This window comes from Anomaloglossus baeobatrachus, chromosome 5 (assembly GCF_048569485.1).
Source record: "Anomaloglossus baeobatrachus isolate aAnoBae1 chromosome 5, aAnoBae1.hap1, whole genome shotgun sequence".
NCBI classification, from domain to species: Eukaryota; Metazoa; Chordata; class Amphibia; order Anura; family Aromobatidae; genus Anomaloglossus; species Anomaloglossus baeobatrachus.
The window spans coordinates 588,641,281-588,662,295 of NC_134357.1; the positions used below are offsets into that span (position 1 = coordinate 588,641,281).

The 21,015-nt window shown below is 55.0% G+C and overlaps 1 protein-coding gene across 1 annotated transcript in view; it reads left to right on the forward strand.

The window, feature by feature from the left end:
- Positions 1–20,137, forward strand: part of RAB40B (RAB40B, member RAS oncogene family) — a 28,364-nt gene extending 8,227 nt beyond the window's left edge. Inside the window, exons 3-7 of the mRNA XM_075351446.1 lie at positions 11,138–11,197; positions 11,935–11,996; positions 13,335–13,412; positions 16,714–16,936; positions 19,050–20,137. Coding sequence (XP_075207561.1) covers positions 11,138–11,197; positions 11,935–11,996; positions 13,335–13,412; positions 16,714–16,936; positions 19,050–19,318 — 692 coding nt within the window. The 3' untranslated portion in view covers positions 19,319–20,137. The remainder of the gene's footprint in view (positions 1–11,137; positions 11,198–11,934; positions 11,997–13,334; positions 13,413–16,713; positions 16,937–19,049) is intronic.
- Positions 20,138–21,015: the final 878 nt, after the last annotated feature.

Consider the following 21,015-nt stretch of genomic DNA (forward strand, 5'->3'; position numbering starts at 1 on the left):
GCGCGGTGTTTACACCTCACTATCAGCGCTCGGTTCACGTTCCTCCACGTCTGGAAGATCTCAGCAGTGGAGGATTGCAGTGCCGACAGGGGGATCTGGGTGATTTCTGCTCTTGCTGCCAGTTTTCACTTGATGCAGCTCGATCATTTTTGGCGCCGTCACAGCTCTCACCAGGGTTGTCGCCCCGACCCTCCGACCTCCGGACCGGCCGATTTTTCCGGTTCTTTCGGGCAGCCCGCTGAGGTTCCGTTCCAGTTGGCTGCGTTTTTCGGAGCCGTGCCCCTTTAAGCGTCGGCAGCTGCCAGTGGAGTGATTTGTGAGCTTGCACGTTCGGTGCCGCTCGCCCACCTACCGCTGTTCCTTCCACATTGGCACAAAGAGCGATTTTCTGAAGAGCGGGCGCTGACACGGAATAATTAGCCGGTCGTCACCGCTCCGGAGCTGTCACTCGGCTCCCAGCAGCCACGGAATAAAATCTGGGACTTAAAGGGGCGGCGCAGGGAGAGTCGTGTAGAGAACCTTCGCTGCTTTCTGTGCAGCCGTTTTTCCAGCGGCGCTCGACGTCCTGCTTCCCGGCATTGTACACTGGGGGCGTCCTGCATAGGAGAAAGTCCGATAATCCGGAATATTTAGGTGCGGCATGACTGCTCGTTTATTGATCGCACTGTCCCTTTAAGTGCCGTCCCAGCATGCACCAGTGCCATGTTATTTACATGGAAATAGTTCCCTAAGATAGAACTTGGTCCGGGGCCAGGACGGGAAAAGCAAATTCCAGGCGGAGCGGAGGGAGCAATGGAGTCTGGCGCTGCTAGTTGTGCTGCGCTATGGGGGTCCCAGCCCCCCCCATATCCATAGGGCACGCTGGGATCGATTACACCCCCCCCCCCCCCACATCTGTAGGCACGCTGGGACGGATCCTTCTCCGCATCCTTAGGCACGCCTGGATGGATCCTTCTCTGCGTCCGTAGGCACGCCGGGATGGATCCTTCTCCGCGTCCGTAGGCACGCCGGGACGGATGCTTCTCCGCGTCCGTAGGCACGCCGGGACGGATCTTTCCCCCGCGTCCGTAGGCACGCTGGGACGGATCCTTCCTGATCCTCCCCCCACATCTGTAGGCACGCTGGGACGGATCCTTCCCTACATTTGTAGGCAACCTGTGAAGTGAGGGAGGATCGATCCCATCTGTAGGCACGCCAAGACCAATCCGGCCCCTACATCTGTAGGCACGCTGGGACTAATGCTCCCGCCACATCTGTAGGCACGCTGGCACTGATCCTCCTCCTGTATCCGTAGGCATGCTGTGACCGATTCCCCCCCCCCCCCCCCCACACCTGTAGACACGCTGGGACGGATCCTCCCCCTGTATCTGTAGGCATGTTGGGACCAATCCTGCCCCTACATCTGTAGGCACGCTGGGACCAATCCTGCCCCTACATCCATAGGTACGCTGGGACCGATGCTCCCGCAACATCCATAGGCACGCTGGGACCGATCCTCCCCCTGTATCTATAGGCACGCTGGGACCGATCCTTCCCCACATCCATAGGCACGCTGGGACCGATCCTCCCCCCTGTATCTGTAGGCACGCTGGGACCGATCCTCCTCCTGTATCTATAGGCACGCTGAGACCGATCCTTCCCCACATCCATAGGCACACTGGGACAGATCCTTCCCCGCATCTATAGGCCCCTATAGGCAATGTCCCCAATAATAGCAGCAGTGTGTAGAGGTTGCAGCTTTCGGAGCAGTGATGAGCGGTGGCGCTCGGTGGGCGGTGATTGAGGCCCCTCCTCTCGGTCGCGCTCTCGGCTGTTGTAGTTTTCACGCTTTGCTCATTATATTTGCGTGTCGCGGCTGTAATCGTCTGCAGCTGCTTCCAATATTCCTCGCTTTCTGGGACAATTAACCACTTTGCACTTGGACGTCGGTTCGATTTCCCCCGAGGACGCGCGGAGGTCACGTTCTGCAGATGGTGGAAAACAAAAGTTATGTGAGACTCTCGTAAGAGATCCGCGCTCCACCGGGCTCTGTCCTGAAAATGTGGGGGGCAGTGGGGGTCCCGCCACCAGGAAGGGGGGCTGTACTGAGTATAGGGAGGTAGCATAGTGACCAGGCTGCCATCTTCCATCACTGCAGGGTCCAGTTTTGTTGCTTGGGTTCCCATTGGTCAGGGGTTTTGGTGATAGACGCAGGTCAGTATGGGACCTCAGACCCATCCGGCTATCAAAGCCGCCGGCATCAGTCGCGCCCCGCCTTTCCATTTCCTCCATCTCCAGAACCCTAGTCTCCTCCCCTTCACCTCCATCTTCAGACCCCTGGCCTCCTCCTCTCTTTCCTTCATCTTCAGACCCCTGCGCTGCTCCTTGTCCCTTTTCATCTTCAGACCTGGCTTCCTCCCCGACCCCTGGCCTACCCCTCGTCCCCTTCATCCTACAGACCCCTGGCCTACCCCTCGTCCCCTTCATCCTACAGACCCCTGGCCTACTCCTCGTCCCCTTCATCCTACAGACCCCTGGCCTACTCCTCGTCCCCTTCATCTTACAGACCCCTGGCCTACTCCTCGTCCCCTTCATCTTACAGACCCCTGGCCTACTCCTCGTCCCCTTCATCTTACAGACCCCTGGCCTACTCCTCGTCCCCTTCATCCTACAGACCCCTGGCCTACTCCTCGTCCCCTTCATCCTACAGACCCCTGCCTATTCCTCGTCCCCTTCATCCTACAGACCCCAGGCCTATTCCTTGTCCCCTTCATCCTACAGACCCCTGGCCTACTCATCGTCCGTTTCATCCTACAGACCCCTGGCCTACTCCTCATTGCCATCAGCCTTCAGACCCCTGGCCTCCTCCTTGTCCCCTTCAGCTTCAGACCCTTGGCCTCCTCCCCATCAATTTGTAGACCCTGGCTTCATCTTCAGACCCCCAGTCCCTTCCTCGTCAACTCCGTCTTCAAACGCCCAGTCTTCTCCTTGTCCCCTCCATCTTTAGACCATTGGCCGCTTCCTCATCCTCATCAGTCTTCAGACCTCTGGCATCCTCCTCATCCTTTCATCTGTAAACCCCAGCCTCGTCCCCTCCATTTGCAGGCCCCGGCTTCCTTGTCGTCCCCTCTGTCTTCAGACCCCCGACCTCCTCCTTGTTCCCTTCATCTTCAGAGCCCCGACCTCCTCCTTGTTCCCTTCATCTTCAGAGCCCCGGCCTCCTCTTTGCCTCCTTTCTCCCATCCATCTCCTCCTCATGTCTTACAAAACATCGTGACGACCTCCCCTCACCCCACACTCATCTGCTGATTTCCCCTCGCCCCTATCCGCTCTCTGAGGTGATGCTTCGTACTTCTATAGTCGGCGGCCCCCCGAATTCACACACACGGAGGGCCGGCCGCTGCTGTCACCGGTGGGCGGTTGGGTAATTATATTCTCGAGATGGTGGTAACGCGGCCGCCCCCTCACCCATCTTCTGTAATTACACCCTTTACAATCGCGGCCCCCCCAGCTGCACTAATTCATATTGATTTATTAACCCTTCAGATCCCTTTCTCCTGAAGGCTCCATATCTGGTGGACGGCCGCTTAATCTGCAGGAAATACTGAGAAGGGTTAAAGCTTATTAGTTCCAAAGTTATTTAGCAAATGATCTGAAGCGTGATTATAAGTAAGTGCACCCCCTCCCCTGAAGAGTCGATTCATTGCCATCCATCCCCCCTCAATAATAATGGCGGCTCTCCAGGAGATAGCGCATTTCTCAGCAGATGGCGGTACAATAATGGCTCGTGACAGGAGCGGCGGCAGCTCCAGAGATGATGAGGGTTATACTGAGAAAGATGGAGGTCGTCATCACCGCGTAGGCCTCGTGTCCAGCTGAAAATGACGCCTCTCTCAAGAGGGGCCCGGACATGCTGGTCGCCATGGCTGCTGAATGTCAGAAGACTCGCCAGACCATAATTGTAGAGCCCCTAATTTTCCATTTATCTCTTTATTTGCCACTAGCAACCAACTAGAGTAAATTGGTTGCTAGGGGCATCTCTACTTGCTTGGCTACCCAAAGTAACCAATCCGATTCCAACTTTCATTTTCCCAGTCTGAGTTACAAAATGAAAGGGATCATCTGATTGGACGTCCTAAAGAGATTAGTTGGTTCTCCACAGCAACCAATCAGATTCCAGCTTTCAGTTTCTCATTTTTAGAGAGACAATAAGAGGGATGATCTGATTGGTTGCCCGAGACACAAGGGATTAATTGGTACTCTCCAGCAGCCAATCAGATATTTAGCTAGAAAATGAAAGAACTTATTTGATTGGTTGCTAGGGGCATCTCTTCTTGCTTGGCTACCCAAAGTAACCAATCCCATTCCAGCTTCCATTTTCCCTGTCTAAGTTAGAAAATGAAAGGGATCATCTGATTGGTTGCTGTGGAGACCCAATTTATCCCTTTAGAGCAACCAATCAGATTTCAGCTTCCATTTTCTCAGTTTTAGACAATAAGAGGGATGATCTAATTAGTTGCCCCATGATAAAAGGAATTAATTGATTCTCTCCAGCAGCCAATCAGATTTTAGCTAGCGAATGAAAGAACGTATTTGGTTGCTAGGGGCATCTCTTCTTGTTTGGCTACCCAAAGTAACCAATCCGGTTCCAGCTTCCATTTTCCCAGTCTGAGTTAGAAAATGAAAGGGATCATCTGATTGGTTGCCCTAAAGGGATTAATTGGTTTCCTAGAGCAACCAATCAGATTCCAGCTTACTTTTCCCAGTTTTAGAGAGACAATAAGTGGGATGATCTGATTGGTTGTCTCTGACAAAAGGGATTAATTGGTACTCTCCAGAAACCAATTAGATCTTCGCTAGAAATGAGAGAACTGAATTGATTGGTTACTTTTGGTAGCCAGGCAAGAAGAGATGCCCTTAGCAACCAATCAGATTCCAACTTTCATGTCCCAGTCTGAATCAGAAAATAAAACTGATCATCTGATTGGTTGCCTTTAGCAATAACAAGGGATTAATTGGTTCTCCACAACAACCAATCCCATTCCAGCTTCCATTTTACCAAAGTTAGAAAATGAAAGGGATCATCTGATTGGTTGCCCTAAAGGGATTAATTGTTTCTCCACAGCAACTAATCAGATTTCAGCTTCAATTTTCTCAGTTTTAGACAATAAGAGGGATGATCTGATTGGTTGCCAGTGACAAAAGAGATTAATTTGTTACTCTCCAGCAACCAATCGGATCTTAGCTAGAAATGAACTTATTTGATTGGTTACTTTGGGTAGCCAAGAAAGAAGAGATGCCCTTAGCAACCAATCAGATTCCAACTTTAATTTTCCCAGTCTCAAATAGAAAATGAAAGGGATCATCTGATTGGTTGCCCTTAGCAATAACAAGGGATTAATTGGTTCTCCACAACAACCAATCCCATTCCAGCTTCCATTTTCCCAGTCTAAGTTAGAAAATGAAAGGGATCATCTGATTGGTTGCTCTAAAGGGATAAATTGGTTCTCCACAGCAACCAATCAGATTTCAGCTTCCATTTTCTCAGTTTTAGACAATAAGAGGGATGATCTATTTAGTTGCCCCATGATAAAAGGAATTATATGATTGGCTGCTGGAGAGAATCAATTTTTAGCTAGGGAATGAAAGAACTCATTTGATTGGTTGCTAGGGCATTTCTCTTCTTGCTTGGCTACCCAAAGGAACCAATCCGATTCCAACTTTCATTTTCCAAGTCTGAGTTAGAAAATGAAAGGGCTCATCTGATTGGTTGCTAGGGGCAACTTATCTCCTCCATTTGTGACTAGAAAAACAAAATGGAGGCACGTGGGCGCCTCCAGATCCCGAATAAATGTCCCCCCCCTCGTCTGGAGGAATGTGTGAGGAATGAGAGTGTTTTCATTACTGGGGAGGAATGTGCTCGGCAAATGGTCACCAGTAACCATCGCTCCTAAAAATAAATAGGGGGAAATCAATATGGCCGCTCTCATTCAGGATTCCATAGTGACGGGAATCCCTTTTTCTTGTTGCTAGGCGACAACAAAAATGGCCTCTATCATCTGTTCCTAGCTCCCCAGGGCTCGTCTGCTAACCAGTACTGCCCCCGATGGAGTATCCCTTTAAGGAGAGCTGAGAATACATGGCAGCAGTGTCTCGGCGGCGCCCCCCGGTGAGCGATGGCGGCAGCTGAGCCGCGGACCTGAGTGAGCGCAGCTCTGGTGGTAAATAATAGATAAGTGAACGAGGCAGACGGTGAATATTTCATGAGCCTCCCGGCTGCGTCAGGGAAGACGTGATGGCGGCCATGAGCCGAGGCATCCGCAGGTTGTCAGTGAGGGTTGTCACACCGCCTTCCTTTTTCTTGTATGCAGCTCCAATGCAGATCTATGCGTTTCCATGGTTACAGACTCCACAAGTGTATATTAAGTAAGCTCCTCCCCTTTGACTTCATGATCCCGTGACACCGCCCCCCCCTACACACATTTAAAGGGCCGGTGTCCCTGGATTTCAGGAGACACTGCAGCGTTTGTTCGGTGGAGGCCCCGGCGCTGAATTATTCCGCTCATGTCCGGCTTCTTACACACCGCTCCCTGAATAACTAACAAGACCCCCGGGAAACGATGACAGCAGCGAGGACGCGGACCTGAGGGGGATGTGAGCGCTGCGGGAGAAGGAAAAAAGGACCCAAAAATGGAAAATACGCCCGGTGCTGGGGCGGGGGACGGTGTAACGACATGCATTCCTGTAATTCAGGGGTTAATGGTGGCCCCATCCCCCCCTGGAGATCCAGATATAATAACCAGCTCATCTGCTCCAGTCACAACCAAAGCTGCACTCTGATTTAAAGGGACAGACACGCTGCTGTACTCCCTGCTGTCAGGGTGCACACGTCTCCCCCAGTGGTGGACAGCGGTACTGCAACTGGTGCAAGTCGTCAGTGCTCTGCGTAGCGGTGATCGCTCGATCCCGGGAGACGACTCTGGAGGATCCCGGGACCTCAGCCTGGATGGTTCTGGGAAGTCTGGGGTGTGCAGTGCTGCGCTCTCTTTTCATACTGGGGTGTGCGGTGCTGCGCTCTCTTTTCATACTGGGGTGTGCGGTGCTGCGCTCTCTTTTCATACTGGGGTGTGCGGTGCTGCGCTCTCTTTTCATACTGGGGTGTGCAGTGCTGCGCTCTCTTCATACTGGGGTGTGCGGTGCTGTGCTCTCTTCATACTGGGGTGTGCGGTGCTGCGCTCTCTTCGTACTGGGGTGTGCGGTGCTGCGCTCTCTTTTCATACTGGGGTGTGCAGTGCTGCGCTCTCTTTTCATACTGGGGTGTGCGGGGCTGCGCTCTTTTCATACTGGGGTGTGCAGTGCTGCGCTCTCTTCATACTGGGGTGTGCGGGGCTGCGCTCTCTTCATACTGGGGTGTGCGGGGCTGCGCTCTCTTTTCATACTGGGGTGTGCGGTGCGGCGCTCTCTTCATACTGGGGTGTGCGGGGCTGCGCTCTCTTTTCCTGAGGGGGTACAGTGGCGTGCTTTCTTGTGTGCGGTGCCTCACTGTACAGCACGCTCGGTGGTGCTCTCTTGTGTGTGGTGCCTCACTGTGCAGCGCGCTCGGTGGTGCTCTCTTGTGTGCGGTGCCTCACTGTACAGCGCGCTCGGTGGCGCTCTCGTGTGTGCGGTGCCTCACTGTACAGCACGCTTGGTGGTGCTCTCTCGTTCGTGGTGCCTCACTGTACAGCACGCTCGGTGGTGCTCTCTTGTGTGCGGTGCCTCACTGTACAGCACGCTCGGTGGTGCTCTCTTGTGTGCGGTGCCTCACTGTACAGCACGCTCGGTGGTGCTCTCTCGTGTGTGGTGCCTCACTGTACAGCGCGCTCGGTGGTGCTCTCTCGTGTGCGGTTCCTCACTGTACAGCACGCTCGGTGGTGCTCTCTCGTGTGCGGTGCCTCACTGTACAGCGCGCTCGGTGGTGCTCTCTCGTGTGTGGTGCCTCACTGTACAGCGCGCTCGGTGGTGCTCTCTCGTGTGTGGTGCCTCACTGTACAGCGCGCTCGGTGGTGCTCTCTCGTGTGTGGTGCCTCACTGTACAGCGCGCTCGGTGGTGCTCTCTCGTGTGTGGTGCCTCACTGTACAGCACGCTCGGTGGTGCTCTCTCGTGTGTGGTGCCTCACTGTACAGCACGCTCGGTGGTGCTCTCTCGTGTGTGGTGCCTCACTGTACAGCACGCTCGGTGGTGCTCTCTTGTGTGTGGTGCCTCACTGTACAGCACGCTCGGTGGTGCTCTCTCGTGTGTGGTGCCTCACTGTACAGCACGCTCGGTGGTGCTCTCGTGTGTGGTGCCTCACTGTGCAGCGCGCTCGGTGGTGCTCTCTCGTGTGTGGTGCCTCACTGTACAGCGCGCTCGGTGGTGCTCTCTTGTGTGCGGTGCCTCACTGTACAGCGCGCTCGGTGGTGCTCTCTTGTGTGCGGTGCCTCACTGTACAGCGCGCTCGGTGGTGCTCTCTTGTGTGCGGTGCCTCACTGTACAGCGCGCTCGGTGGTGCTCTCTTGTGTGCGGTGCCTCACTGTACAGCGCGCTCTGTGGTGCTCTCTTGTGTGCGGTGCCTCACTGTACAGCACGCTCGGTGGCGCTCTCTTGTGTGCGGTGCCTCACTGTACAGCACGCTCGGTGGCGCTCTCTTGTGTGTGGTGCCTCACTGTACAGCGCGCTCGGTGGCGCTCTCTTGTGTGCGGTGCCTCACTGTACAGCACGCTCGGTGGCGCTCTCTTGTGTGTGGTGCCTCACTGTACAGCGCGCTCGGTGGTGCTCTCTTGTGTGCGGTGCCTCACTGTACAGCGCGCTCGGTGGCGCTCTCTTGTGTGCGGTGCCTCACTGTACAGCACGCTCGGTGGCGCTCTCTTGTGTGCGGTGCCTCACTGTACAGCACGCTCGGTGGCGCTCTCTTGTGTGTGGTGCCTCACTGTACAGCGCGCTCGGTGGCGCTCTCTTGTGTGCGGTGCCTCACTGTACAGCACGCTCGGTGGCGCTCTCTTGTGTGTGGTGCCTCACTGTACAGCGCGCTCGGTGGTGCTCTCTTGTGTGCGGTGCCTCACTGTACAGCGCGCTCGGTGGTGCTCTCTTGTGTGCGGTGCCTCACTGTACAGCGCGCTCGGTGGCGCTCTCTTGTGTGCGGTGCCTCACTGTACAGCACGCTCGGTGGCGCTCTCTTGTGTGCGGTGCCTCACTGTACAGCGCGCTCGGTGGCGCTCTCTTGTGTGTGGTGCCTCACTGTACAGCGCGCTCGGTGGCGCTCTCTTGTGTGCGGTGCCTCACTGTACAGCACGCTCGGTGGCGCTCTCTTGTGTGCGGTGCCTCACTGTACAGCGCGCTCGGTGGCGCTCTCTTGTGTGCGGTGCCTCACTGTACAGCACGCTCGGTGGCGCTCTCTTGTGTGCGGTGCCTCACTGTACAGCGCGCTCGGGGGCGCTCTTTGTTGTGTACTGTACACCGCGTCACTCTCTATATTATGGCGCTCCTGTGTATATTGGCGCTCGCCCTCGTTCTGTACTCTGATCCGGTATATGGTGGCGCTCTGAGTTGTATCCAGCGTGTTATATTCGGGCGTGTGCAGATCTTCTGACGGTCTCGTCTGTGACGTGTGTATAGCAGCACTATGTGCACCGGAGCTCTCTAATCCTCTGCATAGTGATGGGGGCTGTGATGGGGGGGATCCCCCCACTCTCCAGAGGGGCTGCAACCGCAAGTGTACAGCCCTGACCCCATCAGTGTCTCTCAGCTCCCCCTGCATCTCTGCCCTCCTCTCCGGTCCTAGCGCGTCTCCTCTCCTCTTTCTTGTCCCCGTGCTTCTCCTCTCCTCTTTCTTGTCCCCGCACTTCTCCTCTCCTCTCCCCGTCCCCGCACTTCTCCTCTCCTCTCCCCGTCCCCGCTCCTCTCCTCTCCCCCGTCCCCGCACTTCTCCTCCTCTCCTCTCCCCCGTCCCCGCTCTTCTTCTCCTCTCCTCTCCCCCGTCCCCGCTCTTCTCCTCCTCTCCTCTCCCCCGTCCCCGCACTTCTCTCCCCTCTCCTCTCCCCGTCCCCGCACTTCTCCTCCTCTCCTCTCCCCCGTCCCCGCACTTCTCCTCCTCTCCTCTCCCCCGTCCCCGCTCTTCTTCTCCTCTCCTCTCCCCCGTCCCGCTCTTCTTCTCCTCTCCTCTCCCCCGTCCCCGCTCTTCTTCTCCTCTCCTCTCCCCCGTCCCCGCTCTTCTTCTCCTCTCCTCTCCCCCGTCCCCGCTCTTCTCCTCCTCTCCTCTCCCCCGTCCCCGCTCTTCTTCTCCTCTCCTCTCCCCCGTCCCCGCTCTTCTCCTCCTCTCCTCTCCCCCGTCCCCGCACTTCTCCTCTCCTCTCCTCTCCCCCGTCCCCGCTCTTCTTCTCCTCTCCTCTCCCCCGTCCCGCTCTTCTTCTCCTCTCCTCTCCCCCGTCCCCGCTCTTCTTCTCCTCTCCTCTCCCCCGTCCCCGCTCTTCTTCTCCTCTCCTCTCCCCGTCCCCGCTCTTCTTCTCCTCTCCTCTCCCCCGTCCCCGCTCTTCTTCTCCTCTCCTCTCCCCCGTCCCCGCTCTTCTTCTCCTCTCCTCTCCCCCGTCCCCGCACTTCTCCTCCTCTCCTCTCCCCGTCCCCGCACTTCTCCTCCTCTCCTCTCCCCCGTCCCCGCTCTTCCTCTCCTCTCCTCTCCCCCGTCCCCGCTCTTCTTCTCCTCTCCTCTCCCCCGTCCCCGCTCTTCTTCTTCTCCTCTCCTCTCCCCCGTCCCCGCTCTTCTTCTCCTCTCCTCTCCCCCGTCCCCGCTCTTCTTCTCCTCTCCTCTCCCCCGTCCCCGCGCTTTTCCGTACGCCTCTTCACTGCCTTCCTGCTGGCGATGTACACCGTGCCCCCCCCCCCCCGGTCCCCGTTCTCCTCCCTCTGCTGGTTCCTCTGTTCTTCTCTCCCTCCCCCGGTCCCCGCAGCGGTGTACACATGGCTCCTGAGCGGTGGCGCAGTCCTCCGCTGCTCGCACCAGCCACAGTCGCACCAGTGTCGGGGCCTCCTGGTGTTGCTCACCTGCTGGAGTCTGTCCTGATAATCCGGGATTTCCGTTAATCCGGCGTCTCCAGTCCTGTCCCTCCCTGTACAGACTCCACTAATCGCTGTCTCCCCCCGCAGGCATCGACTACAAGACCACCACCATCCTGCTGGACGGACGCCGCATAAAGCTGCAGCTCTGGTGAGTCCTCTATACATCCTCCACCGGGGGGCGCTCCCTCTATACAGCCGCCACCGGGGGGCGCTCCCTCTATACACCCTCCACCGGGGGCGCTCCCTCTATACACCCTCCACCGGGGGGCGCTCCCTCTATACATCCTCCACCGGGGGGCGCTCCCTCTATACACCCTCCACCGGGGGGCGCTCCCTCTATACACCCTCCACCGGGGGGCGCTCCCTCTATACACCCTCCACCGGGGGGCGCTCCCTCTATACACCCTCCACCGGGGGGGCGCTCCCTCTATACACCCTCCACCGGGGGGCGCTCCCTCTATACACCCTCCACCGGGGGGCGCTCCCTCTATACACCCTCCACCGGGGGGCGCTCCCTCTATACACCCTCCACCGGGGGGGCGCTCCCTCTATACACCCTCCACCGGGGGGCGCTCCCTCTATACACCCTCCACCGGGGGGCGCTCCCTCTATACACCCTCCACCGGGGGGCGCTCCCTCTATACACCCTCACCGGGGGGCGCTCCCTCTATACACCCTGCACCGGGGGGCGCTCCCTCTATACACCCTCCACCGGGGGGCGCTCCCGCCTCTGTGACGTCTGTTCACTGACAGCAAACAGAGATTGTGAGCGGGATGACATCTAGATAAAGTGTGGGAGCAGTGTGGACTGACACGGGGTGCGGTCCTGGTGGGCGGGGGGGGGGCTTTCTGCTGATGTATTAACCCTTCGCCTTCTCCCGCAGGGGACACGTCAGGACAAGGAAGATTTTGCACTATTTTTCGCTCGTATTCCAGAGGGGCTCAGGTGAGGTCACATGATCCGGGGGCCGGGCTGTGATAAGCGGTGTTTATGGGGGTCTTACCCATTACTACGACACCAGGGGAGCATGGTGGGACCTCTAATATCGCAGCGGGACATGACGACGCCTTTCAGGTTCACTTTCCTGCCGTGCTGCAAAGATCTCTGCTGTTCATGTGGGGGTCCACGTTCAGCAGAGCGGGGCGCTCACTGTGTGATGTCGGCGCTCATTCGTTCCTGGTGATGTCTGCGCTCGCTCGTTCCTGGGGCCGGGTGATGTCGGCGCTGGCTCGTTCCTGGGGCCGCTGATGTCGGCGCTCGCTCGTTCCTAAGGCCGGGTTATGTCGGCGCTCGCTCGTTCCTGGTGATGTTGGCGCTCGCTCGTTCCTGGCGTCGGGGGATGTCTGCGCTCACTCGTTCCTGGGGCCGGGTGATGTCGGCGCTGGCTCGTTCCTGGGGTCGGGGGATGTCTGCGCTCGCTCGTTCCTGGGGTCGGGGGATGTCTGCGCTCGCTCGTTCTGGGGCCGGGTGATGTCGGCGCTCGCTCGTTCCTGGGGTCGGGGGATGTCGGCGCTGGCTCGTTCCTGGGGCCGGGTGATGTCGGCGCTGGCTCGTTCCTGGGGCCGGGTGATGTCGGCGCTGGCTCGTTCCTGGGGCCGGGTGATGTCGGAGCTCGCTCGTTCCTGGGGCCGGGTGATGTCGGAGCTCGCTCGTTCCTGGGGCCGGGTGATGTCGGCGTTCGCTCGTTCCTGGGGCCGGGTGATGTCGGCGTTCGCGTCCGTTCCTGGGGCCGGGTGATGTCGGCGCTCGCATCGTTCCTGGGGCCGGGTGATGTCGGCGCTCGCCTCGTTCCTGGGGCCGGGTGATGTCGGCGCTCGCTCGTTCCTGGGGCCGGGTGATGTCGGCGCTCCGCTCGTTCCTGGGGCCGGGTGATGTCGGAGCTCGCTCGTTCCTGGGGCCGGGTGATGTCGGCGTTCGCTCGTTCCTGGGGCCGGGTGATGTCTGCGCTCGCTCGTTCCTGGGGCCGGGTGATGTCTGCGCTCGCTCGTTCCTGGGGCCGGGTGATGTCGGCTCTCGCTCGTTCCTGGGGCCGGGTGATGTCTGCGCTCGCGTCGTTCCTGGGGCCGGGAGATGTCGGTGCTCGCTCATTCCTGGGGCCGGGTGATGTCTGCGCTCGCTCGTTCCTGGGGCCGGGTGATGTCTGCGCTCGCTTCGTTCCTGGGGCCGGGTGATGTCGGCGCTCGCTCGTTCCTGGGGCCGGGTGATGTCGGCGCTCGCTCGTTCCTGCGGTGGTGACGGAGCACAGACCCCCGATCTCCCATCATCCCCCTCTTCTCCCCGCAGGGCGTCATTCTGGTCTATGACATCACAAACCGCTGGTCATTTGACGGCATCGATCGCTGGATCAAGGAGATCGACGAGGTGAGATCCACCGGTGCTTCAGCACCGACCACTAGGGGCGCTGTGGTTGTGAGAGCACATTGGGATCTGTTACCAGGCCTCCACCCAGCTTTCCCAGAGTCCTGAACAGCAGATCTACCAATAGGAGAGGATGTGGTATTGAGGAGAATGGGAAAGCTGGGTTTACCTGTTTGGTGTCACCCAGCTTTCCCAGTCTCCTCATCTGATGAATATCACCCAGCTTTCCCAGTCTCCTCATCTGATGAATATCACCCAGCTTTCCCAGTCTCCTCCTCTGATGAATATCACCCAGCTTTCCCAGTCTCCTCATCTGATGAATATCACCCAGCTTTCCCAGTCTCCTCATCTGATGAATATCACTCAGCTTTCCCAGTCTCCTCATCTGATGAATGTCACTCAGCTTTCCCAGTCTCCTCATCTTATAAATCTCACCCAGCTTTCCCAGTCTCCTCATCTTATAAATATCACCCAGCTTTCCCAGTCTTCTCATCTGATGAATATCACCCAGCTTTCCCAGTCTTCTTATCTGATGAATATCACCCAGCTTTCCCAGTCTCCTCATCTGATGAATATCACCCATCTTTCCCAGTCTCCTCATCTTATAAATATCACCCAGCTTTCCCAGTCTCCTCATCTGATGAATATCACCCAGCTTTCCCAGTCTTCTCATCTGATGAATATCACCCAGCTTTCCCCGTCTCCTCATCTAATATCACCCAGCTTTCCCAGTTTCCTCATCTTATAAATCTCACCCAGCTTTCCCAGTCTCCTCATCTTATAAATATCACCCAGCTTTCCCAGTCTCCTCATCTGATGAATATCACCCAGCTTTCCCAGTCTCCTCATCTTATAAATCTCACCCAGCTTTCCCAGTCTCCTCATCTTATAAATATCACCCAGCTTTCCCAGTCTCCTCATCTGATGAATATCACCCAGCTTTCCCAGTCTCCTCATCTTATAAATATCACTCAGCTTTCCCAGTCTCCTCATCTGATGAATGTCACTCAGCTTTCCCAGTCTCCTCATTTGATGAATATCACCCAGCTTTCCCAGTCTCCTCATCTTATAAATCTCACCCAGCTTTCCCAGTCTCCTCATCCTATAAATATCACCCAGCTTTCCCAGTCTCCTCATCTGATGAATATCACCCAGCTTTCCCAGTCTCCTCATCTGATGAATATCACCCAGCTTTCCCAGTCTCATCTGATGAATGTCACCCAGCTTTCCCAGTCTCCTCATCTGATGAATATCACCCAGCTTTCCCAGTCTCCTCATCTGATGAATATCACCCAGCTTTCCCAGTCTCCTCCTCTGATGAATATCACTCAGCTTTCCCAGTCTCATCTGATGAATATCACCCAGCTTTCCCAGTCTCCTCATCTGATGAATATCACCCAGCTTTCCCAATCTCCTCATCTGATGAATATCACCCAGCTTTCCCAGTCTCCTCCTCTGATGAATATCACCCAGCTTTCCCAGTCTCCTCCTCTGATGAATATCACCCAGCTTTCCCAGTCTCCTCCTCTGATGAATATCACCCAGCTTTCCCAGTCTCCTCATCTGATGAATATCACCCAGCTTTCCCAGTCTCCTCATCTGATGAATATCACCCAGCTTTCCCAGTCTCCTCATCTGATGAATATCACCCAGCTTTCCCAGTCTCCTCATCTGATGAATATCACCCAGCTTTCCCAGTCTCCTCATTTGATGAATATCACCCAGCTTTCCCAGTCTCCTCATCTTATAAATCTCACCCAGCTTTCCCAGTCTTCTCATCTGATATCACACAGCTTTCCCAGTCTCCTCATCTGATGAATATCACCCAGCTTTCCCAGTCTCCTCATCTGATGAATATCACCCAGCTTTCCCAGTCTCCTCATCTGATGAATATCACCCAGCTTTCCCAGTCTCCTCATCTTATAAATATCACCCAGCTTTCCCAGTCTCCTCATCTGATGAATATCACCCAGCTTTCCCAGTCTCATCTGATGAATGTCACCCAGCTTTCCCAGTCTCCTCATCTGATGAATATCACCCAGCTTTCCCAGTCTCCTCCTCTGATGAATATCACTCAGCTTTCCCAGTCTCATCTGATGAATATCACCCAGCTTTCCCAGTCTCCTCATCTGATGAATATCACCCAGCTTTCCCAGTCTCCTCATCTGATGAATATCACCCAGCTTTCCCAGTCTCCTCCTCTGATGAATATCACCCAGCTTTCCCAGTCTCCTCCTCTGATGAATATCACCCAGCTTTCCCAGTCTCCTCCTCTGATGAATATCACCCAGCTTTCCCAGTCTCCTCATCTGATGAATATCACCCAGCTTTCCCAGTCTCCTCATCTGATGAATATCACCCAGCTTTCCCAGTCTCCTCATCTGATGAATATCACCCAGCTTTCCCAGTCTCCTCATCTGATGAATATCACCCAGCTTTCCCAGTCTCCTCATCTGATGAATATCACCCAGCTTTCCCAGTCTCCTCATCTGATGAATATCACCCAGCTTTCCCAGTCTCCTCATCTGATGAATATCACCCAGCTTTCCCAGTCTCCTCATCTGATGAATATCACCCAGCTTTCCCAGTCTCCTCATCTGATGAATATCACCCAGCTTTCCCAGTCTCATCTGATGAATATCACCCAGCTTTCCCAGTCTCCTCATCTGATGAATATCACCCAGCTTTCCCAGTCTCCTCATCTGATGAATATCACTCAGCTTTCCCAGTCTCCTCATCTGATGAATATCACCCAGCTTTCCCAGTCTCATCTGATGAATATCACCCAGCTTTCCCAGTCTCCTCATCTGATGAATATCACCCAGCTTTCCCAGTCTCATCTGATGAATATCACCCAGCTTTCCCAGTCTCCTCATCTGATGAATATCACCCAGCTTTCCCAGTCTCCTCATCTGATGAATATCACCCAGCTTTCCCAGTCTCCTCATCTGATGAATATCACCCAGCTTTCCCAGTCTCCTCATCTGATGAATGTCACTCAGCTTTCCCAGTCTCATCTGATGAATGTCACCCAGCTTTCCCAGTCTCATCTGATGAATGTCACTCAGCTTTCCCAGTCTCATCTGATGAATGTCACCCAGCTTTCCCCGTCTCCTCATCTGATGAATATCACCCAGCTTTCCCAGTCTCCTCCTCTGATGAATATCACCCAGCTTTCCCAGTCTTCTCATCTGATGAATGTCACCCAGCTTTCCCAGTCTCCTCCTCTGATGAATATCACCCAGCTTTCCCCGTCTCCTCAGGATACTGGGAAAGCTGTATTAATCCTACTTTTTATTCCCAGCATGCCCCTGGGGTGCCGAAGATCCTGGTGGGCAACCGCCTACACTTGGCGTTCAAGCGTCAGGTGTCCACGGAGCAGGCGCAGTGCTACGCGGAGCGGCTGGGGATGACCTTCTTCGAGGTGAGCCCGCTCTGCAACTTCAACATCACCGAGTCCTTCACCGAGCTGGCGAGGATCGTGCTGATGCGGCACGGGATGGACCGGCTGTGGAGGCCCAACAAGGGTACGTCATCCCCCGAACCCACCATCAGCAGCTCTGACCACCTCCCACTGAGGCACAAGGTGCCTCCATCAAAAATGAGGGGCCACCGCCTGTAATAACTGGTGACTAATCAGATGGGCCACCACTGCCACCTGCTGGCCACCGCCTGTAATAACTGGTGACTAATCAGATGGGCCACCACTGCCACCTGCTGGTCACCGCCTGTAATAGCTGGTGACTAATCAGAGGGGCCACCACTGCCACCTGCTGGTCACCGCCTGTAATAGCTGGTGACTAATCAGAGGGGCCACCACTGCCACCTGCTGGTCACCGCCTGTAATAGCTGGTGACTAATCAGAGGGGCCACCACTGCCACCTGCTGGCCACCGCCTATAATAGCTGGTGACTAATCAGATGGGCCACCACTGCCACCTGCTGGCCACCGCCTGTAATAGCTGGTGACTAATCAGAGGGGCCACCACTGCCACCTGCTGGCCACCGCCTATAATAGCTGGTGACTAATCAGATGGGCCACCACTGCCACCTGCTGGCCACCGCCTGTAATAGCTGAGGACTAATCAGAGGGGCCACCACTGCCACCTGCTGGCCACCGCCTGTAATAGCTGAGGACTAATCAGAGGGGCCACCACTGCCACCTGCTGGCCACCGCCTGTAATAGCTGAGGACTAATCAGAGGGGCCACCACTGCCACCTGCTGGCCACCGCCTGTAATAGCTGAGGACTAATCAGAGGGGCCACCACTGCCACCTGCTGGCCACCGCCTGTAATAGCTGGTGACTAATCAGAGGGGCCACCACTGCCACCTGCTGGCCACCGCCTGTAATAGCTGGTGACTAATCAGAGGGGCTGCCTCCTGCTGGTCACTGCCTGTAATAGCTGGTGACTAATCAGATGGGCCACCACTGCCACCTGCTGGCCACCGCATGTAATAGCTGGTGACTAATCAGAGGGGCCACCACTGCCACCTGCTGGTCACCGCCTGTAATAGCTGGTGACTAATCAGATGGGCCACCACTGCCACCTGCTGGTCACCGCCTGTAATAGCTGGTGACTAATCAGATGGGCCACCACTGCCACCTGCTGGTCACCGCCTGTAATAGCTGGTGACTAATCAGAGGGGCCACCACTGCCACATGCTGGTCACCGCCTGTAATAGCTGGTGACTAATCAGGGGCCTCCACTGCCACCTGCTGGTCACCGCCTGTAATAGCTGGTCTGTAATCAGATGAGCCGCCACTGCCACCTTCTGGTCACCGCCTGTAATAGCTGGTCTGTAATCAGATGAGCCACCACTGCCACCTGCTGGCCACCGCCTGAAATAGCTGGTGACTAATCAGATGGGCCACCACTGCCACCTGCTGGCCACCGCATGTAATAGCTGGTGACTAATCAGAGGGGCCACCACTGCCACCTGCTGGCCACCGCCTGTAATAGCTGGTGACTAATCAGAGGGGCCACCTGCTGGTTACTGCCTGTAATAGCTGGTGACTAATCAGAGGGGCCACCACTGCCACCTGCTGGTCACCGCCTGTAATAGCTGGTGACTAATCAGAGGGGCCACCACTGCCTCCTGCTGGCCACCGCCTGTAATAGCTGGTGACTAGTCAGAGGGACCACCTGCTGGTTACTGCCTGTAAAAGCTGGTCAGTAATCAGAGGGGCCACCACTGCCACATGCTGGTCACCGCCTGTAATAGCTGGTGACTAATCAGGGGCCTCCACTGCCACCTGCTGGTCACCGCCTGTAATAGCTGGTCTGTAATCAGATGAGCCGCCACTGCCACCTTCTGGTCACCGCCTGTAATAGCTGGTCTGTAATCAGATGAGCCACCACTGCCACCTGCTGGTCACCGCCTGTAATAGCTAGGGACTAATCAGAGGGGCCACCACTGCCACCTGCTAGCCACCGCCTGTAATAGCTGGTCTGTAATCAGAGGGGCCACCACTGCCACCTGCTGGTCACCGCCTGTAATAGCTGTAAACATCACACAGATTTCTGGGAAAAATAAACCTGGACAGTCACAGCCGAGCCCCTAAGGGCCCCAATGACGCGATTAATACGGTGAGGTAGCCGGGCCGCCATCTTAACTTGCCCCCCTTGTTTCTTCTCACAGTACTGAGTCTTCAAGACCTCTGCTGCCGCGCCATCGTGTCCTGCACCCCCGTCCACCTGGTGGACAAACTTCCCCTCCCGGTTGCCTTACGAAGCCATCTGAAGTCGTTCTCCATGGCGAACGGCCTGAACGCGCGGATGATGCACGGCCGCTCGTACTCGCTCACCGCCAACCTAAACAAGAGGCACAGCGTGAAAAAAGCCAAGATCATCCGCCCGCCGCAGAGCCCCCCCAAGAACTGCACGAGGAACAGCTGCAAGATAGCCTAAGAACGAGCCATAGAAGTATCCTCGGGGGCGGGGCTTCTATCCCTCCCCCTCCCCTGAGGAAGCTGGAAAGAGACAGGACGTTCTTTACGCCGTTTTTTTACGTCAGGAAGTTTTGGTTTCCAGATTATGATGCTGCTTTCGAGTTTATTTTTTAAAAAAAACACCCCCCCGACCCCTCGAGACATCCCGCGATGTCGCCCTGTTTTATAGGCATGACCCTTTTCTGTTTGTGTGGCGCTTTAGTCATTCCCCCCCCCCCCGCCACCGAGCTTATGAGTCAGTCAATTCTTACTCTGTGAATTTTGTGCTCCCGTTAAGTATTGGACCCCTCCCCAGTTAGAGGGTGTGCTCATTTTTGCAACACCCTCCATGGCACCCGTATTACTCCCCCCGCTACAACAAAGGCTGCTCCGCGCTCGCGACATGTCAGGTTTGTGTGAAGAAAGGAATGTTTGAGATTTTTTTAATTTTTTTTTTTTTTTTTTTTTCATTATTTAATACATTTTTGAGTTGTTTTTTTTTTTCCGTGATGATGACCTACGACTAAATATAAATATATATAAATACGCTTCTATTTCTGTAAAACTGAATATTTTGTACCAGATGTCAGAACAGTTGCAGAGTTTAAAAAAAAAAAAAGAAAAAAAAAATTGAGAAAAAAAAAATCGCCCAAATGCCAAAGATGTGTTTGGACTGTGAATATGTTGGTTTTTTTTAATTTTTATTTTTTTGGGGGGCGTTTTGTGACTTTTGATGTTTTATAAAAAGGAAGAAACAATATTTAAAGAGATACAAAAAAATAAATTAAATGTCTTAAAATGGCGTCCGGTCTGTGTGGGGGGGAGGGGTGTAATAGATCAGAGGTGATCTCAGTGGTGTTCGGAATATCACACAACCCAGGGATCAGCTGATTTAAAGGCTGTGTTGCTCTATTGGAACATAATATATGACCAGAAGGAATCGGTATCGGTTTTATTGAACTGGCCCTTTAAGGAGATTCTGGTGCTAGGTCAAAAGTGGGGTGTTTTTAGTTTAAATTTATTCCCAATGCTCTGCAGATTATTTTGTTTTTTGTTTTTCGAAAATCCGCCATACGGTTCCAGAGATATTGGCTCTTTTATTATTCAGGAGGCGTGGCTTACAGGATCCTCGGGGGTGTGTATTTAGCCTACTTTGCATAATTACTCAGGAGGGATTAAAAGGCTTATATCATTGGAACCGTATATCGGATTTTCAAAAAACAAAAACTGAAATATTCAGGGGAGTAGCGGGAAGAAAATAAAAGCAAGACAGGGCCACTTCAGGTCCTCGTTAAGTAACGGGGACTGGACACATTTTTGAAGTAGGGTGTAAGATGATGGTAGATGATCAATACCTGTAAGCGGGCCTCCCGTGTACCTCCACAAAAACCACACAGGGGTCCCAAGGCTGTAAGGACCCAGGGGCAGGTACATACCGAGCCGTCACTGCGGGATTCCCAGTGCAATATGGAACAGGAAACCAGTTACAGCATTCTGTTTTCCACTCATGATGGAAAGTTCTTACCCAGGACAGTTTCCATGGAAACAAGAAAATCGGACGCCGGCTGTGGAGCTGTGACCGAACACTAACACGGGAGGAAGAACAGGCAACGAATGCAGCTCTGGAGTATAATGCAGGAGGTAACTCAGGATCAGTAATGTATGTACACAGTGACT